Consider the following 21,955-nt stretch of genomic DNA (forward strand, 5'->3'; position numbering starts at 1 on the left):
TGAGGTGGGATCAGGCAGGCTTCCCACTCATGATATAATGATCACCACATATAGCCCTCAGCATATCCTCCACCACACCTGCATAATGGACTTATGGAAGAAAAGCATGGTAAAGGGGGAGACGGCTCCAGCACTGCTGTGTTTGTGTTGGTGGTGATGAAGATGGATGAAGCAGATCAACGAGAAAACAAAAGCAAATCTCTGATTTGACCAAATCTGCTTGCAGCTGCTAAACACTGCATTGAATGCTCTCTCTCTCTCTCTCTCTCTCTCTCGCACACACACACACACACACACACACACACACACACACACAAAGTCTCTCTCTCCTTTTCTTTCTCCCACATGCGCGCGCCTGCACACGCTCCTCCACGCAGCCGGGCGCGCACACGGGAAACCTGCTCGCCAGTGCACTGCACAGGGGTCCCTGACAGTGCCCGTGCTTGGCTGTGATCGCTGCCTGGCGTCTCCGCTGCTCCACTGGATGTTTGCGCAGAGGACATTCGCCTCCGCCGGCGACAGCACCGATCCCCGCGGCTCAATCCAGCTCGTTCCCACACCTTTAACTTTTTCCAACGCGTGACTGTTTAGTCGCGGTCAACCCTTTCCGACACTGACTATGTTCCTCTCGGGTGAGAAAACCCTGTAGAGCCAGGCGTTTATTTGACTTCCAACTTGCGGGCTTGATGGCACAGTTCTCTGAGACAGGTTTGGAAAGTTGAGCTGCGTCGAGGAAGCATGGGCGCAAACTTTAAAAGCTTTTTATAATCGAGCGACAGTTTTTTATTTTATTTTATTTTATTTTTAATTTTTTTTTTTTTTTAGAATGAAGGCAGGTGAGTCACCCGTCGCGTGAGAGGCGCGCATAGCTCCACGGCTCTCCAGGTGCGGGGAAGGAAAAGGCTACACGGAGGAAGTCGTGATCTGTGCTGCGGATTGCGCTACGGAGGACGGAGGGAACGGACCGATGAGACAACATGGGTAAGTAAGTGGAGGACTGTCTCATTTAGAATCGATTGGATGGAGGCTCCAGGAGTCTGCGAATAATCACTGTTAGTAGTTGAGAGCACTTGTGGTCTGTACAGTAACAGAAAGGCTTGTTTTTTTTTCTCTCCTCTGGCGCATCTGTGACTGTGTGGATGTTTAGTAAATTTCCTCCAAATATTTTCGCGGCTTATTCCTGCGCAGCAAGCTGACATCTGCAGTAGGCTGTTTTCTTTTCCCCCCTTTTTTTTCTCTGCTAAGATTTTCCTCAGACAGACTCTGTATTATTTGTAGTTTAAAGCATCATCAGCACTGAGAGGTGTTCCCTCTCTGTTCATGAATTTGAATAACAAATACTGCAGGCGGGAGTGTTCATGCCCCTGGACATCAAGGAGGGAGGAGAGAGACATTAATGTCCTCACCTTTACAATGTGTAAGTGATGTCGACCGACATGGATGCGTGTGTGTGTGTGTGTGTGTGTGTGTGTCTGCTGGTGCACAATGCAAAGCAGAGGCTAAATAATGCATAATGTGTCAGATAACGTCTTTGCTGTTGGAGCTGCAGTGACAAGTTCATTCACACAATCCCACCCTGACCTTAAATGTCCGAAACCTAGTGATGAGATGTGTCTGTTTTCTGTGGCCCCCCCACCGCACCCCCTCCTCCTTCGGCCTCCTCCTCCTCCTCCTCCTCCTCCTCCTCCTCCTCCTCCCCAGCTTCCTCCTGTCTTCTTTCCCTTCAAACCTCTGACATGTTTTGACTCCGTCCAATTTCTTCTACCTCCCCGCTTCTCCCTGACAGCTTTGGGCACCTACAATCTCATCCCACACTGCCTATCACCTCCTCCATTTTACTGACTGAGAGTGCTCCAAAGCTAAATTCACCGATCAGCCTCACAAACCCACACTTCTCTTCTTTTCTTCTTTTTTTTTTTTTTTTGTGGGTGTTCAGAATTGTTACTGAACAGCCTGCGCGCTGAAATGATGCTGTCACTCTGAAGCGGTCTCACGATGTTTCATGCAATTTCTTTCAGTGCAACTTCTGTTGCTGAAAATCGCAGTGGAGGGCTATTATTCACGCGCGGGCACTTGCACCACCCATGCACGCGCGCACACACACGCACAAAACGCAGGGTATGTTTGACAGGAGGCTAGGTTGCACACAGAGAAAGAGAGAGGGAGAGAGAGAGAGACAGAGAGAGCGAGAGAGGGAGAGAGAGAGAGACAGACATTTGAACTGCTCTGCAAACTGTGCCCTTGTGATCCAGTTTGTTTGTCTTGACCTCTCACTTGTTGAATCTGTGCTGCCGTTTCGTTTTATTTTTTACTTTTTTTTTTTCTTTATTCCCAAACGTAGTGAAAGGCTGACACAGGCTGGAGGGATGCATGCTGCCCACACATCTGTTCAGAATTGTGGCATTTTCTCTAATGAGGAGCTTAGTGCTGCTAATGAGCACATACTATTACAGTTTTAATTATGTCACCACAATTACTATAAGCCAAACTAAGTGTTTGCATTTGTTAGAATATCAACACTTCTGAGTGAAGCTCTCTCACTGGATCCACCCCATCCATTGCCTCCTGTTCCTCATGTGTGGGCATATTGAACGGGAAAGAAAAAGTTTGTTAGTTTTTCTCCCTGAATGATTTGATTTAACTAGTTACTCACACAGATGGGCACGGTCAGTGTTGGCAGCGTCTGAGAGTAACAACTGCAGTGAGTAATGTTGAGAGTAGCATCTCTTTTTGCAACTAACAATAATAGTTCAGTACTGATAAATTATTTTTGACAAATCCATTAGTAACTCAGTCTAAGGTTGAAACATTCCCATCACAAATTCCTTCAGATTCCTTCACAACACCAGAGTTTTCCATTCACTGTGCCGTAAAACTGAGAAAAGCAGCAAATCCTCACGTTTCAGAACCACACAGCAGAGGAATGTTTGGCATTTAAATGATTAACAAAAGTCTTGCCAACATTACAAAAAAATGAATATAACAGGAAAAGGAGGGACACACTTTTGACTTACAAGCCCGACTGCTGAATTTTAATCACCTATTTGTGGCCTGACCTGTGAAATGTATATTCATGCTTCTAAAGCCATGAGCCTGTGAAAAAGAAACAGTATGAAACCTTGAACATTAGTGCTGCAGCTGTAGCTGACTTTAAAATAGCTGAAGCCATCACCAAGGATTATTCTGTCAGTGTGAAACATGTTTCCACATCATGAGTCTGACTGAAAGTCCCCATCAGGCACTTTTTTGTGGCAGTTTAGTAATATTCACTTCACCAATACATACACGCGTCAAATCAAGCAGTCATAAGACACAACATAATGCATTGAACTCTTTCACCGTACCTCTGTGTAGTCATTCATTTTGAGCCTGTTGTGTTGGACCATCGTGAATGATGCTTCTTCCAAGTTTGTAATTCTGTTCTCTTTCCGTTTAGTGTTTTCCTTGAAATTCTGAGATTACTGTGAAAGACCTCCCCAAACAATGTGTCCTGCACATTCAACTCATGCAGTGAAATATGGGCAGCGATACAAAAGTGAGAACAGTAGTCTGGCAGTAAGCACTGGGAGCTGAGCTTACACACATGCACAAAAAAAAAAAAGACCATCAACCAAGTGGCACATGATAATGTGTCTTGTATTTGGTATGTCACTGGGCATCTGGTTGTCATGGTTTTATACATTTGAATTATGTTGGCTTTTTTATGACTTTAGCTTTATTTGCATACAAGTCTTGCAGCCTAAATGACAAATATGATCCTTTGTCAGTGCCTTCAAAAGCAACCTTGACTGATCTTTCATATATATCTGCCACTTGCATTGTTAAAGGTCCCATATTGTATACAGTGAGATTTCCATGTTTTTGTGAACTGAACGCTTTGATACTTTAACAGTATTAATATAGAACCTTGACCTGCTTTATAATCGACAGAGACATGTACACAGCCTGTATTCAGAAACAGAACCTTAAAATGAGCCATCAGGACCTCTGTGACTTTGTGATGTTACAACAAAGCAGTCACCGCTCTCAGCTACGCCCCAAGCCCCGCCCACCTGGACCTACCATCCAGCCTTGCAGGATTTGGTTTCTCTGAGTGTTTACCTGAAATCTGCTATATTTTTATTCTATTTATTCTATCACATTCTATCAAAACAGTCAGCCAATCAGAAAAAAAGGTTCAGAGCCTCCTTTCTTCTGATTGGCTCGCTGGCCTGTTGTTGCTAGAGCTCCAGAAAGACGAGAGGAGTTGTAAAACTACACTGAAATGGTTTTTGATTTGGCACTTCAAACAAAACACTGTAAAAGTGTAAAATATGTGACCTTTAAGTTTAGGCAACTAAAATTACTTTGCTGAGATTGGGGAAGGATAGTGGTCGTCATGGTTACAAGATGGAGACAAGATGCAAACTTTGTCAAAGTGATATAATACTACATAACTACTACCATGACAACTGTCACAAGAGGTCCCTTGTCAGGAAAATGGAAACGTGTTATTTTTAAGCTCCTTACAAAGTGGTTTTATATAGTAGTAGTATTTCTCTTTAACATTAAATATTGACAATCAATCAATCAACGTTCATAAAACAGCATTGTTAAGAGTTTGATACTCTTCTGCTTAATCAGACTGGATTGTGTGGGCATGGGTTTATTACATTAGATCCCTCAGCTGCCATCATATGTATTTTGATTCAAGTATCGCTAAATTCTGATTGGTGCATAAAAACGCAACATCACCTTTTTCCAGCATAGTGAAAGAGAGGTTAGACAGAAATACTAATGCAGAAATGTCCTATGGGAAATAGCAGAAAAATGTGAGTTGATGTATGAGCCCATTGCTCATAATAAAGAGCTGAATTTAGAAGTTAGGTCTTCAGGGCTTCTAGCAAATGACATCCACATCAGGAGGAACATCTGGGTATAATTTGTGCAAAACGTGTGCAAAATTTATGTCTTATATTCAATTACCATGTATGGAGACGGTGCTTTTATTCTGAAGTCTTATTGCTGTTGCTGCAAGTGGAATTTATGAAATAGGTATTTTATTTTCCCCCATTTATGATATTTTCCTCCATATTCATACATCCAGGGTCTCCAAAGACATAACCAGTTAACTAATATACTATAGTTGATTTGTCAATGTAAAACGAGCCACTTAAAGTGTATTAAACAGAAATAATTAAATTCACTCTGCTGCACATATGGACTAATTAATCACAGGCCTAAAGTGCTAAAAGTATATATTGCTTTTTACAATCCTAAATGGGTGGACATAACCTACGCTGCTTCTTACCTTTACTGATTACCAGCATACCGCACTCACGCGCACACACACACACACACACACACACACACCACACACACACACACACACACACACACACACACACACACACACACACATCATCCATGATGTCAACTCCTCAGCCTTTACAGCAGGCTCGCCTCACAGTGGCCAGCTTAAACGTCTCGGTTTGTGCTGATCTTTTGACATCAGCACTCATATCGATCAACGCAGCTCTCTGCCTCCCTGCACAGAAGCCAATAACTTCTGTCTGTGTGTGTGTGTGTGTGTGTTTGCCTGTGGGTCCACAGGAAAGCCGGAGTCAGTAAAGTTCCCGGTATTTGTGATTTTATGGGCCTGTGAAGACTTTCAGCTGTCACTCCTTGACAGGCTGAGTCCAGATGTGGAGCGCTGTGGGAGTGAAGGCTGAAGACTCTGGTGCTGCGGCCGATTTATTGGCTGCAGCTATTAGAGAATCAAACTATCTGCCTCATTCAGTTCACTGGGCCGAATAATCGATCGACGTTGATTGTTAAAAATAAAACAACCTCACTTTGACCACACTGCACTTCCTAAATGTCATCAGATTAAATAGTTTCTATTGTGCTTTAATCATAATAGGGGGAGGAAATCAGTAAGTTTTGTGTATCTTTATAGCTGGGGAATTAAGCCTCTGCCAGTGTCTAGGAAAGATAAGGAGTAGCTACAGTAACTGGATAAAACAGCAGATACCAAGACCAAAATAAAATCTCTACACTGTTTCATAAATGTAATGCTTATTTCTATATTTCATGGATCCCCATCAGGCATGAACATCATGTCAGATCAAAACAGATAATTCAAGTTTTAATACGAATGTAAAACAATGCACAGACAGCTCAGATTTAGGGCTATTATTTTCAGTTTTCTAACAGTGCATATGTACTTTTTGCGGTTTGCGTATCCTAAAATGTATACATGTTTCAAACAGACATGCTTTAAATGGGTGCGTGCTGGATATTTATAAGCCCCAAATTCCCTCCAATATCCAGCAGGGCAGTTGCTGAGAGACAGCTGTAGGCACCAGACCAGCACGGCTTGGCTGAAGCTCTTCTAAAAAGTCACTTTTCCGAGCGGACTTCCATCCAGCACTTCTCATTAAGGCCTGCCTTTTTCCACAGGGGGTGGCTTTCATGGCCACACAAAACCTGCTGGTGTAAAGACGCTGACATTCAAAAATAACCAATTAACCTTTTTTTTTTTTAAAGGTTTTTCTCCAAGCAGATTATATTTCACGCCCTCAACAAATAGAGGATGTGGTTTCTACAAATTGGCTGTAAAAGGTTGTGGTTTCTATGAGACAACTGTTTGCATTTGAGATCTGTCAAGATTTGTTGTGAAGCTTCACTATAAAAGCTTGTGAGACATCACTTATAGTAGAGATCTAAATTGTCTCTAGAAACGCCAAAACACTTACAGTGCAGACAAATAACAGATAGCATATAGTCAATGTAAAAAACAAAAAACGGAAGAATTATTTAGTTATTAAGCAAAAATACTAAACATGATCTGGTTCCAGATAATCAGATTTGTGGATTTGTTGCTTTTCTCTGTTCTATATCAGGAGGAATTGAATGTTTTTATTTCTATGTTTTGAACTGTTGGTCAGAAAAAACAAGCAATTTAGAGAGAGAACAAAATAGAGTGAAGATTTATTTTAAAAAATCAGCATATTAATTAATTATGAAAAGAAACTATTTGTTTGACTTGACTTATTATCAGAAATGTTTTGAATTTCTAAAGTGATACTACCCTCAGCCTCCTTGTCATCGATTAACTTGGAAGGTATTTTCCTCCTTATACCAGGGCCTTTTCCAAGAAAATGCCACATATGCTCAAATTAAACTTATTTAATCTGACTCTTCTGCATTACAGTTCTTGAAATATAGTTCCTGTGTCCAGGCAAATCCCTGCTGCTGAAATTGCTAGGCAACATCTACATCCACAAATCAATGAGTACGTTTCACGTGGTTGGTCTCAGATTTTGAAAACCCTGATAAATTCTGAAATGGGAATTATTTATTTATTTATTTTTTTGCTTTAACGTCTTAAACACACTCAATTTCCAAGAATGCAGAGTAGTGCCCAATCCTGCTCCTATTATTAAAGCTGTCCTTCCAGCAAAGATAATGTTGTAGCACTCTCTTACCTCCACACACACACACACATACACACACACACACACACAGGCTGCGTTTCTCTCTCCCACCCTCTGTCTGTCACACACACATTCAGAATTGTTCGCTTTCTATTGCTCCCTCTATTTCCCTGTCACAATATCACCGGTGGCTTCTCCAATTTTCTTTATTTCATGTTGGTTATATTTCCTCTCTCTCTCTCTCTCTCTCTCTCTCTCTCTCTCTCTCTCTGTCTCTATGCTTTTCCCTGCAGCAGTCCGTCAGACCCCACAGGCTGTTAGCTTTACTGTAGCTAACATAGCTAATTATAACAGGCTTCTCTTTTCTTCCTCCTACACTTAGCCGATTTGAACCCAAATGCCAAGCACAATTGAAATTAAATTTGTTTTCACAGAGAAGCGATTTATCTATTTCATTTTATTAGTTTCACACAATAACCCATAGCTCAAAGCTCTTCTGCCGAGCCAAGCCGCCGCTGCTCTCTTTACCTACAATTTAAAACTGGAGCATTAATTCAAAGTGCATCAAAGGTGTTTGGTTACACTGAGCGGCTGCTAAAAGACTACACCCGCCAGCCAATCGGAATCAAGAATTCTCAGTGAGAGTGATAGACACTTCAATCAATAGACATGGCGGCCTGCGCTGCTGCACTGATGTATGTTACAGGCAGTTCCTCTTGTGGATAAATAAGAGTTCTATATGTCGCTAATCCCATTGATCTGGAATCTATATACCTAATCATGTCATTAGCTCTAACTCAGGCCCTTCTCCTTTTTCCTAATAAAGTGGCCCGCAGTCAAAGCGTGAGCGAGCTGTCCATCTTCATTCCCCTCTTTCACTGCTATGCTTGAGTAGGTCATGGGCTCGCTGGACCTCAGTTACTACATCCCTCACAAATCCAGACAGAATAACTGGAGCTAACAAAATTGACTGCTCATTTCATTCCACTTTTTAATGGATACTGCCCCATTTAAGCTGTATTTTGCCATTAATGGTGTGATATTAAGCGGTTGAGCTCTATTTTCCATATATCTTGTAACTGTTGTACAGTATAGTGCGTATTTAGGACTGGCTGCTCCTCCTATCTCCACATGTGTGTGCAGTTCCAGTAGTAGTAAAATAAGCTTTTATCATAAATCAGCCGGGGTTTTTTTTTGGTTTTTTTTTACTGCCCTCTTTCTCTCTTACATGCTTTTGCAGTGAGTTAAAATTATAGCTGACTCCAATTTTCAAATTAATGGGTGTAAAATAATGGGTTTTAAGTGTGTAAAAGGTACTTCATTTCAATATCGTAATACCAGTGTGTCCAATTAATCACCGTTGCATGATGGGGCCCTGTGACTGGTAATATGTCACATATTACTGTGCCCTGAAAATATTTTTAATTTTATGTGCCTTAAATCTGAGTGAACACACTCAATAATGTAATATATCACACATGCTGCCGTGCCATACGATTCTGCTTGCCTAAGCTCAGTCACACATCACGCACTTTAAAACCCTTGGCTTCCATGTCAGGGAGGAGACAGTCAAAGCGGGGAGGGAGAGCAGGAGGTGGGGGTTGGAGGAAATAAAGTGCATATCTGAAGCTTTAAGGTCTATAAAAATACATAATATCATATATAATACTGTTATTTATCTTCAGACTAAAGCCTCTTAGGTCTGTGGCGATGAGTCTTTCCCTGAATCATACCTCATCTCTGAAGATTATACTTTCCATATACACTGATCAGCCACAACAATAAACAGGTAACTGGTTTTAATACGGTGTAAATATATATTCAAGTTTATTAGATCACCAGAATGCACATTGAGGACATTGTTATTCAGTGGAAAGAAGTGGAAATGAATGGGTAACAAAAGCTATATACATGTATAGAATGAGTGCATATCAAAAAAGTTGATTTTACTTTCCTGCCAGTCAATAACCTTGAAAAGCTGCTGCAAAAGAAACACACCCCTTTCCATTTAATGTGTGTAACGTGTGGTACAGTAGACCATTTAATAAGAAATAGTAGATATATTTTGTTTTCTTGCGCACTTTTCATTTCTTTGAAGTGCCCCAGCGTGCGGCCTTAGCACTGTTGGCCAACCCACTTGGGCACTCTGGGTAATAGCCTTTGCATCAGTGCTCAGAGCACCATGCATTCAAATGAAATATCAACTTGTCGCACCGCCAAGGAAGACGACAGCTGACTCTGCTGGGCCTGCCAGAATCCACTCTGTCCTCGGGGGGGGGGGGGGATGGGGGGGAGCAGTCTCACTTTTATGGGATTTCAGGGAGGTTGCCATTGGAATCTGACCTTAGATGAGGTAATTGGGGAAAAGATGTATTTTAGGAATTATATAATAATTTAACTTGTGCTGTTTACTACATTTGCAATGCAAGCTCGTTTTAGTTGGCGTTTAGTGTGAGTGTAACTTTCAGCAATCTTCTCCCAGTCGGTGAGAAGTGGAGCCTGGGGGGATGCTGGAGCACAGAGCCTGTTCTTTAATTGATATTTATTGGCTGCAATTGCGTCTTTATCAAATGCAAATTGTTGAAGTGTTATTCGTAGCGCACAATAAAATCAATGTGCTCCAGTTTGCTTCGAGGCATAACCACATACCATGTCCTTCTCTAACAGTGCTGTTCCACAAGTTCAATCAATGGCATATCTTTGTGTTGAAAAGTGGAGAGGACATGAGGGCTCAGATGAAAAAAAAAAAAGATTTTTAAACAGCGCCATTTTAAGCAATATAATGGGGGGATTGGTTTGGTCAGAGATGATAATTACAGCAGGGGAAACATTGCATAATGATGCATCAAAAGGCCTGACAAAAGGGTTGACAAAACAAAAATACTCACAAAAGTAACACTCATGCATATAAATCACATCAACAGCTGCAACACCATGTCAATCAAACAATGCCAATATCACATCTACCTACGCACCAGCACGTTAGTCAGCCCAGCGATAGCAAAGTCCAAAATCACTGCTCTAAAATATGACAAAATGGAAACAACTGAAGGAATAACGTTAATGTTAGCTAAACTAAAGATAACAAATCAACCTCACCTTTAGATGTTAAGTTAAACTTGTTTCGATGCTGCATACTTTTTTAAGGTTACAGCCACAGAGTTCACAGGAGTTCGTAAGTCAAGTTCAACCAATCTAAACCTTTTAATTATCACATGAAACCTTATGCTGTTATGCAGTGTTGTGCCAGTTCATACTTAAATAGAACTAGTTCAACGTTCAGTTCATACAGATGAATAATAGTTAATTTTTTTTTTAATTTTGAACTAAGTTCACAGTACCAAAAATGAACTAGTTCATGTTCATTTGTTCTGTTTTTTTTAAATAAATAAAGGCCGATATTCTTTTTCAATAGAACCTCCTTCTACCCATCCATCACCAAATCATTGCCACTCCCAAACTAAATGAATTATTGTACACCACTGAAGAATTACAGGCATGAGTTACATTTAAAATCTGTATATAAATATAATCCGTCTGAGGCTTCACTTGTTGCTCATAAAACTGCTTCAAATGCTCAAACTGGCTTCAGCAGTGGTAGATGTGTCTGTACCGTCTGTAACGCTAGCACCAGCTAAGCTGGGCCGTGTCCATGGAGACGCCATGTGACGTGCCTTAAAATCGACGTAAACTGATTTCGTTCAGTTCAGTGCTCACTAAAAATATGAATGTTTTCAATTAACGCCGTTCATTGAACACATTCACACACAACACTGCTGTTATGGCTGTTTGTCATGTTCACAGAGAGAAAATGGAAACTTGTACATGAAGAAACTGTGTGAAGGATTTGTTAAAGTTACTGATCTTTGGGTCATGAATCATTAGGGTAAGGGGGACTCATTTGTTTCTTATATATTCACATTGCATTGCAAAATTATAATTCTAATTTCTTGGTGCAAGCTATTTTTGCAGGATAAACGGTGGTGAGGACATATCCCCAGTGTAAATTACACCTATGAGTGCATTGCATTGGGCTTTGCTAACACAAATTATAACTCAAATCTGTCATGGTTTGCCATGGCAGACACTTTTTGTTAGAGTTTGTTTGGACTTTCATCACTTCCTATTTTATTTTGTAGTTGGTTTCCTTGTGTGTCTAAATGTTTTTAATTCCTGTCTTGGTCCTGTTTCTCTGTGTGGTGATTGTCTGCCCCGCCCTAATGTGTTTCACCTGTGTTCAATCACCCTTGACTCCCTTGTGTCTATATAGTCTTTGTGCTCCCCTTTGTCTGTGTCGGTTCGTCTGTTCATGTCTGGTTTGTCCTCGGTCCGTTCATGTTGCCTGTTCTGTCGGCTGTGGTATCCCGTGTCTCCGGTTGTTGTTCCTTGTGTGCCCTCGTGCTTCGTTTTCTTGTTCTGTTGGTTCACCCATTTTGTAAGTTCTTCAGTTAATAAACATGTTTGCACCTCATTCCCCTGTATTGGCTGCGTTTGAATCCAAACCCCAAGAAATCCTGGGGAGTAGGCTACGACTGCAATGTGAAATAGGTTGCATAAAGCTTTCTATGGCTGGAGAGGGAGCTATGTGTGACCTGAGAAATTGTCTTAAGTGACGTCATTTGAGTCAGCATTGGTTGGGTCTGAATACTACTGAAGTTTAAAAAATGAAAATACTAATAAAAAAATGTATAGGATTCATTCTAGAATTATATACTGTAATTATAAAATCTATTTGCATAAGTTTAATTACATATTCAATTTAAATCAAGTTACCAACATTCTAGATGGATATTTAGCCACGGTCTTACCGGGGATGCAGTTTTTAGACGATTTCAGGAAACCTTTGTTGCCTGAGTGACATAGTTAGATATCTTGCAGAAAGTTAGTTACTTAGAGGTGGTCGATCTGGCCAAAAACTTATATGACAATCTCTTTTGGTAGAATCTCAATCCACGATCTGACTCACTGCATCCTGTTTCTGCTCTGATTTTATTGTGAAAGTCCTGACTGGAAGTTGTGATTCATATCTTTCCACCGCTTTGATGTTTCTTTGGGATGTTTGTCCACTCGCCCCGACAACCAATCACACTTTTTGCTTAGTTCTTATGGAGTATTCATTTGGGCAGTGCTACTATTTGTTTATGACGAGACTATACATAAGTGTTGTAATTAGAAAGTTCGGTCACTGCCCTGGCTCGTCCTGCTTCATGATTCCCTCGGCCCATGGATGGACTGTAACTCCGCTGTCTCGAACTGCAGCTGGTGATGGTGGTTCTTGTCCTGCTCAGGTGGAGAACTGGTACATGTGCTGCTGTCACCAGCTGCGGTTAGCGGGCTAGCTGTTTAACAGTTAACAACGGGCTGGTTAGCAGGGATTGATCCTTTGAAATCAAATATCTAAATAAAGCCATCAGTATATGATTCAGCTGAAAAGTAGATCATATACCAAAGTGGGATCGTCAGACCACCCACCCCTAGACTCCTTCCACAAAGTTCTATGACAAAAATAAATCTCTGTAACATGATTGTAAAACTTACAGCCCTCTGTAGAAAACAAACCCAACTGCCAGTCATACTTAAGTGTATAACAAATGAGAAAAACATACTGTATTTTAGATTTGAAAGTTTCTTCGGAACAGATTTACCTTTGTGATAATTACACTCAAGTTTACTTCTATGTCGATGTACTACAAGTTGTTCAAATCTCCAAGATTTAACTACTACAAGATATGAAATCTTCAAAGCCCTGCAGCTCTGATTGGTCATGCTCTACTAAGAAGAGAGAGCCAGGTAAACAGATGTGTGGGGCTTACCACATGAGATCAAATCTCTTCTGAGGGGGAACAGATTTGATAGCAGTGCCTGCGTGAACTGAGATTGCAGTATTTTGCTGATATTTTAGGTTTAGAAATTAATATCTTTTCTTCAAATAACCTTTTCTGTCTACTCCTAATTTTGCCAGTTTTCAATTAATGATGATACCAAGACATACATCTTTTTATTTCTATTACCCATTGGTTACTCATAATAGTTGTGACTAGGGGTGGGCGATATGGCAAAAATATCATATCATGATTTTTTAAAAATAAAATCACGATTTCGATTTTATCACGATCTTAAATTGGAAAAAGAAAAACAGACAATTTAGACCAAAGAACCTTTCTTAACAGATTTTATTTCAAATAGTCGCAGTTTTGCCTGCATGTGCAAACAACGTAAAGTTTAAGGTAAACAACAACAACATTCTAATAAAGTGCACTCTTGCAAAAGTAGTAACAGAAAGTAAAATATCAATCAAAGACATTACTGACAGTCATTTAAACAGGATTTATTTATCAAAACACTAAATAGCTTATTGATCAGTTGCAGAAAATCCAAACCAATTCCATATAATGGAGGTGGAATTTTTTTTAGCAACCAACTACGTTTGGCTTTCAACCATGTGCTACCGCTACACACACAAACAAGGAGGCGGGTAGGAAAGCGCGTCACTGTCCGTAATTCGCTATGATTGGTCGGTCAGGTTGACGACGTCAATACGTCTGGTGCGTCAGTGCATCAGCATAGAACTGCAATTTATAGAATGTGCCCTAGACGATCCCACGATCTCTGCAGTTTGAAAGATCGTCTTCACGTTGTAATCCTTCACGATCTAATATCGTCATATCGCCCACCCCTAGTTGTGACTGACAAAAAGGGGGGTATTTTTACACAGTGTACCTGTTTGTGCAACCTCTGATGCATGAAAGCAGAGGTAAACCTAAGTGGTGCCTGCACATAACACCACATTTAATGATTGAATAATCAATCCGTACTAAAGTGAAAGTCTCTCTTCATTCTGAGCTGTAAAACCTCCCATGGGAACCCAGTGTACACATGTCCAGTGGATTTCTATTACTCCTCTGTCTATGCAGAAATCCAGGCTTGAACCAATGCATGCTAATTAACGAAGCTGTCATGTGGAGAGCCAGTGGCTGAATTCTGTGGCTTTCTATCACATTGTACAGCCTAGAGTTTTCTGCCACATCAAATATGCCAGGATCGTTCTTTCTGTGTTTTAGAGCATGATCTGAGATGTAGTTTGCTTTCCCAGCGGGTTCACAACAGACCCTTCTAAATGCTCCAATGAGATTATCATTTAAGGAAAACTGATGAGTGTGTATGGTGCTATGGATACTTGGCCAGATCAGGGAGTACCTAATGGAGGTGATGGAAGTGGTGGTGAATCTATTGCTTTGAGGACTCAGGGGGTTTATTTATAGCGCACATTTTCATATCGCGTGTATCTTAACTCATTGTCATATACCCACCATCATTAGACCTGATTTACCTCCTCTTCGCCTAACTTCCTCAAGCTGCTCTACTTTTTGATTGCACTCTGGCATATTCATGAAAATCTAGCAAGATTTTGCATTATGTCTCTTTTGACTTCCAGACTTTTAACTTTGCATTAAACATAAAGTTTAGCACAACATTTGAATGTCCTTGTGGTTGTTAGAAGAAAATCTCAGAATTACCAACAGTGACTAAATTTCAGTACCCTTTAGTATGGTTGCCATTTTAGCTACTACTGAACTTCTACACTTAAAGAAAATCACATGGATTTATCCCATGTGATTATTTTGACAACAGGTGCACATGAATCATGTTTTGACATTTTGTTGTGCAGCCTCAGCAGAGCTCTTTGGTCTTGAAGTCCTTTCTAGTAGTCACATGGAACCTGTCACCAGGGCAGATCCGCTAAGTTTTGTGCAATATGGTATGCACTAGTGCACAGATGCTAATTAAATGTTCTGTAAACAACTGTGACTGCCACTACATGTTGCACTAGACCACCAACATCTCAGACCAAAACAAATGCTCCCCTTTCCCTTGTTCCCAGCACGGTTTTATGTAAGGGAGGGCGACCACTTAACACACAATAAGAAGCAAGACTGAGTTAGCCTGTGTACATGAGAGCCAAAAAAAACTATCCAGTCACAACTGTTAGCCCTCACTAACATTGCTGTGATAGCATTGCTTCACAGCAATGATGGCGCTAGGCTTGATAGCAATAGCAATATTTGCAGAACAAATTCATAATACAGGTAACAGCAAGTTAGCTGTTATCGACTATAACCTATTGAATCATGCCTACTGTAGCCAGTCACTAATGAAAACAGACATGTAACATTAAGTAGCCATCATGTTACTTACACATAGAGGAGAAGAAAAGACAGTTCTGAGTCAAGACGGTGCCCTTTAGCAGCTCGTAGGGTTCTCCATCTCTGTAAAGGGCCAGACCAGTATTGGCTCCACAGTCAGACAGGGGAATAAATTCAGTCTTGGACTCATCCACGGGGACCTCCCACACAAATGACACTGACAGAGCTGGTAAAAACTTGGATAGATGGTTTGACAGGTCACTGGCAACCAGGATTTTAGCCAGTAATTCCCATGGCCAGTCCAGTCTCTGAGCCAAAAAACATGGTTTCTTCAATGGAGGAAATCAGCTTTCACCTGAACACTGTGCCATCTCACCTGTGGGTGGTCCCTGTGTCTTTCTAAACATAGAGAGGGACTCACATGCACATGCTGCAGGCACGGATACCAAAACAAAAAACAGAGAAACCCAGATTACAACACACACAGAGGGGGTGTGACTTCATTCTCTGTTCAGGATGCCATGACTACACTATCTTAACATAGAAAATTGTTTTTTGCTGTTATAGTATTGTTTAAAATATCGTTTACAGAACCTCTAATGTTACACAGGAGCCAGGAACTCTTCCTTATTGTTCTTTTCTTTTGTTCTTCATCAACTGTAAAATGTCAATTGCGACAGGTCAAAGTGTATTTTTTGTGCTTGTTTGGCTGTTTCAAGACTTAATACAAACCTGCCTGTACAGCGGTATGGAGTAATTAATAATGAATATAGCTTGTGATTAATGCAGATCATGTGCTACGCTGCATGGTTGCTACCCATTTTAGCATGAAATTGTCACAGTGTTGTGTGGCACCCTCCGAGTTGTGGAATAATGGTGCATACTAATGTGCTCTGCATACTATATGCCACAGCAGGTGAGCACAAAGAAATGATGCCATATATTAAAGCTATATATGAATCTTTACAGTTGTCATCAAAGAGCACTTAATATACTGTTTACTTTCAGCTGTCTGAGGACCAGTCAATGAGAATGCATACTGTATATGAAGATTATGATGCATTTGATTTTGAAATTTACACATCCACCATAATTATAGTCTCTCTCTGTCTATATATCTTGAATAACATCTGTGTTTCCAAACTGTTCTATAAATATAGACGTCTCCAAAATTCATGTATCATGTAACACATCGCACCAGTAATATGATGCATTTCAGTTTGTATTCATGTCATTCACTTGCTGTCATTTTATAAACCTTGTCCAAAGTCAAACCAAATCAGAACATTTGGAGTGTGTGTGTGTGTGTGTGTGTGTGTGCGTTTGTGTTCCCTTGTACTGGTCTTGTGAGGGCTAATTTCAATTTTAGACATTGAGAGTGAGGACATTTATGGGAAGCGGGGACATTTTGTCCACAACTGACCTCTTCAGAGGGGCTGTTTGGGGGTTTGGAGTTGTTTTAATGGCTGAGGCTAGAATTATTTTTACTGTAGGTTAAGATAAGGGTTTTGGGGATATGTATGCAGTAGAGGTTGGGGATGCACTGTGTCAGTGAACCTGCTCACAAGTGCAGTAGTACAAATGTGTGTGTCATAGTCAGCTCCCTCTGGGCAGCTAACGTCAGGTCAGTTTTTCATATCTTATATTTAATTATCCATTTCTGTATCTGATTTCTTTGTTCTGTCAGTGTGTGGTATTGACAGCCCATATGTGAGAGGAGAGATAGGTGAAGGTGCTTTGTTCATATACACTTGCAGCCTGAAGCTTGTGCAATAACAGCACTTTAAAAACATTAAACGTGCTGTAGTAAATACAAAACATTGACTTATTAACTAAGAGGACACAGATAATTCAACCACCATCTAATGATTACATAAATATACAGAAAACATCTTACAATGTAATAAATCTCTCTCTTTCACACACCCACGCACATACACAGACACACAACCACACAATTATAATCTCCGCAATTAAACAAAAGACGTTGTCCCACCCCACGATTAAAAAAACTCCATGCATGTTGCAGCATTTATTATTAGAAAAGACTCGACCTTACATTTCCCTGTAATATAAAAATCCTAATTAGATTTCTGTTGCAAATACTGCTCTTCACATCTCCACAATGCTGCCTGTCGTCCCTGCCTCTACTCACTTCCCACTCACAAGCACTGCTATTTCAGCCGGTCCGAACAAAATTAACACCCTCCCCCTCCCTCTGTGCCATTGTAGGCTAGCACTTCACTGTTAATTGTCAAATCTGTGGCTGTTAGCAGCAAAGCAGCTGCACAAGAGCAGACAGATGCCCGAGGGGCGGCTAAAGTACATTCGAGAGCAGCATAGACGTGAGAAATGAATATCGGTAGTCTGAGCGTTGCTCAGAGTGAGACTGGTAGAGAGCCCTGGGTCAAGGGTGTGTCCCTTGACATATTGTGCAGTCAAAATCCATTAGGTCACCGACACATCTTTCAAAGTGTTAGATCTGTACTGCATGGTGTAAAATTTGAAATCAAACTAGATTGTAAGGTTATAAGGCTGACTGTCAGCTTTAATTTAAGGGTGTTTTTACATTAGGTGACTCACTCTGCTTTAAAAAAAAAAAAAAAAAAAAAAAAAAAAAAAAAAACATGACTGCCTTGCCTGAATGGGTAGAATCCTGGTCCTGCTGCTTTGCCCATAAATTTAAGGGCTATGTATGTGAAGAGGGGCTATGTATGTGAAGAGGGGCCATGAGTCCCTGAAACACCCTTAAGGCAGAACCTTAAACTTGTCAGTCGTTGCATTTACAGGGATTGTAAAGGTTAAGGTTGTCACTGATTGAGATAACATGATATTTATATTCATAGACATTGAAGTTTTAGTTCTAAATTGCTCTATGTGGATTTGTTAGAGGCAAGCTGCAGTTGTTCAGTAGTCAGGTTAATAGGCTAATCATTACAGTATAAAAGCCTTCAAGTATTTCGTGAGGGTGGAACTGTACAGTATATGTTTATGCAAATTTATCTGATGCATCTGATTTCCCTTTTCAAACCAACAATAGGGGTGAAAGGGATCTTGCACATAGTGTCAAAACTTCAAAGCTGAATGTGGGGGGCTTGAGCTTCACCTGAGAAAACAGTACTTTCACATGATCCCCTGAACCTTCTCAACTCCTCGGAGTTCTTAGTTGTTTCACAATTAAGCAGCGAATCTATTGGAATCTTCACCCAGAACAGATGTGTGGAATATTTGTCCAGATGTTCATTATCTTTGAGAAGTCTGTGTTCAGAATACTAATATGTTTGAGGACAGCAACAGTGTATAGTGAACTTATGCACTTTTGCAAAACCCAGTGTTGTGACCTGTGATTATATACAGACAAATGAAAAGATGACATGGGAAGCATAGATTGTGATTCTTGCTATAGCTAATTTAAGAGTCAGTACCATTACCAGCATTAGTAATTTTCCAAAAACATATATGTCCCCACTGTGTTATTACTGATGATAAGAGGAGAGGGACTCACATTGTCACTGGTGGGAGGATGCTGACATGTAATTCTTCACCCGAGTATAGGAGGAAGAAAGAACTTTATCTATGAGATCTGTATCTTTTAATGTAGCGGATTTCATATTTAGGCCTTTTTCAACTGCAACTGCAACTGCATTCATGATGTTTTCCAGAAGATTGTTCTCTTTTACATAACCTTCATCTATTTATTTATTTTTATTATTATTCAATTGATTCAGCTCTTCTGGCAAGACTTTAAATGATTTCTCACAAGTTGTGAATCAGTTTTGCGATGCTGAATTTTTGTTTTGTCCATGGTTTATTTGCAAATACTTCCTCAAAATGTGATTTAATCTTTAGTAAATTCCTGTCTCATATTCTCTTACAGGTCCACTGCTGTGTGATGGACGACTGACACACCTCCTCTTTCCTCTCCTCCTCCTCTTGCGGGCTCCCCTGCTGTTCAGCTTTGGCGAGCGCACCTGCCCCAATAGCTGCAGATGTGAGGGGAAAACTGTCCATTGTGATTCATCTGGCTTCATAGATGTACCAGAAAACATCTCAATTGGCTGCCAGGGCCTCTCCCTGCGCTACAATGAACTGCACACCCTGCTACCATATCAATTCGCCCACCTCAGCCAGCTTCTCTGGATATACTTGGACCACAATCAGATTTCAGCTGTTGACAGTCGAGCATTCCAGGGGGTCCGCAGGCTTAAAGAGCTGATACTGAGCTCCAACAGGATCAAATCCCTGCACAATTCTACATTCCACGGGATTCCTAATCTTCGCAGTCTGGACTTGTCCTACAACAAACTGGAAATCCTGCAGCCAGGTCAATTCCATGGCTTACGCAAGCTGCAAAACCTACACCTACGCTCAAACGGTCTCTCCAACATCCCGATTCGAGCGTTCCTCGAGTGCCGAAGTTTGGAGTTTCTTGATTTGGGCTACAATCGAATCAAGGCTCTCACCCGCACCACCTTTTTGGGCCTACAGAAGCTGATGGAATTGCACCTGGAGCACAACCAGTTCTCACGGATCAACTTTTTTCTGTTTCCGCGCTTAGCCAACCTGAGATCACTGTATCTGCAGTGGAACCGCATTCGGGTGGTAAACCAGGGCCTTCCCTGGACTTGGTATACGCTGCAGAAACTTGATCTTTCAGGAAATGAAATCCAGACCCTGGACCCAGCTGTGTTTCACTGCTTGCCCAACCTTCAAGTCCTCAACCTGGAATCCAACAAACTGTCTAACGTGTCTCAGGAGGCGGTGTCGGCATGGATCTCGCTGACCTCCATCAGCCTTGCTGGGAACATGTGGGATTGTGGGACTGGCATATGCCCCCTTGTGGCTTGGTTGAGAAATTTTCGGGGAAGTAAAGACACCACTATGATATGCAGCAGCCCAAAGTATCTCCAGGGAGAAAAAATCATGGAGGCCACGAGGAACCACGGTATTTGTGAGGAGACTGATTACGTTCTGACTGAAACACCCTCACCAACGTCAGAGCTCATTTCTGAAGCCACTGCTGAACCAACCTTTGCCCCGACTAGCAGCTCTCCACCCATGCCACCAAGCAGCACCTTTGGTCCCCCCCCACCGTTCAGACCTCAACCTATCCCTCATCCTACTTTTCCGGGGCATATGAGCAAAAACCCTAGAGACTCAGTCGCTCGCACTCGACCCACTCACACACCACCCCCAGAGGTGGAGCACATGACTCTGCATAAGGTGGTGGTGGGCAGTGTGGCACTCTTCTTCACCATGTCCCTAATCTTGACAATTATCTATGTGTTGTGGCGGCGCTACCCGGGTGCAACCAGGTTGCTGCAGCAGCGATCCATGGTGGGGCGGAAGCGTCGCAAAAAGAGTCCAGAGCCAGAGCAGAACCTGAGCTCCCAGCTCCAAGAGTATTACATGAGCTACAACCCTGCTGCCACACCGGAAGCATTGGAGGTTCTAGGCAATGGCACTGGTTCCTGCACTTGCACAATTTCTGGCTCCAGGGAGTGTGAGGTATGATCCATCGCATCAGCCTAAAAATAAAAACTCAAAATCAAAATACAAAGGCTCAACACAGAGGTAAATCTTTTATCAAGTATTCCCTCTAAAAAGACACTGTTGAATCCCAGCTAAGCACCCCTTGATTTTTTGTTCATAACACGCTTGACTTCAAATGTTAGATGTCTCCAATTATTCAGGTTTTTATTCTTAAATTGAACCTAAAAGTGGAAACTCGAAGACAGCTAATCTGATCCAGTGGAAGCAATCTACACCTCGGGGTTCAGAGGATCGCAATATGACTATAATGCAATACTGACTTTTGTGTTCTCTGAGATTAATAGAGTGTGGCTTTAATTGCTGCTCTGCAACACACTATTCATCTCGGTATTATTTGTTATCTAAATTCTTACACCTTTTCAAAATCGTTGCTCATGGTGAATCCACTAAGGGGGACCGTGACTAATTGGACACCGTCTAACTATTTCACAGACACCACTCCACAGCAGCATGGCATGGCTCACACATGTTGAAGGAATATGTGTGGCGTTTGTGTTTGTATGTGTGTTTTGGGGGAGGGGAGGATGGATGTGTGCACTGCTACATTATACGCAGAATTTATTTTGCTGGGAATATTCATTTTATTTTATCAGTGCTAACTTTCAGACTGCCATAACTCTATTACGCTTGTTGTAAGACACAACATTATCAGTTTGTGCAACATCCACAGCAAGTGTTGATGAGGTGCACTGGTATGGATCAGAAGCTTTGCTTGAATTGCAGTGTTTAAAATGTCTAATTAAACAAAGAACTTGTTCATTACAAGGCTGAACATCAATTATAGGACACTAAGGTTTGTGATGTAGACTGTAACCGCCCTTCGGTGTTAAACTGAGTTTT

At 41.2% G+C, this 21,955-nt stretch overlaps 1 protein-coding gene across 4 annotated transcripts in view; it reads left to right on the top strand.

Annotated features, from left to right (window-relative positions):
- The first annotated feature begins 407 nt into the window (after positions 1 to 407).
- Positions 408 to 21,955, top strand: part of lrrtm4l1 (leucine rich repeat transmembrane neuronal 4 like 1) — a 57,013-nt gene continuing 35,465 nt past the window's right edge. For 2 of the 4 annotated variants that reach the window (XR_008830375.1, XR_008830376.1), the window contains exons 1-2: positions 408 to 981; positions 19,440 to 21,136. Coding sequence is in view for 2 of the 4 variants with exons in the window: in XM_056404442.1 (XP_056260417.1) it covers positions 978 to 981; positions 19,440 to 21,070 (1,635 nt within the window). In the remaining 2 variants the exon portion in view is untranslated. The remainder of the gene's footprint in view (positions 982 to 19,439; positions 21,137 to 21,955) is intronic. The other 2 variants (XM_056404442.1, XM_056404443.1) reach the window with 2 other exon arrangements.

The sequence above is a fragment of the Seriola aureovittata genome, chromosome 18 (genome assembly GCF_021018895.1).
Source record: "Seriola aureovittata isolate HTS-2021-v1 ecotype China chromosome 18, ASM2101889v1, whole genome shotgun sequence".
NCBI lineage: Eukaryota > Metazoa > Chordata > Actinopteri > Carangiformes > Carangidae > Seriola > Seriola aureovittata.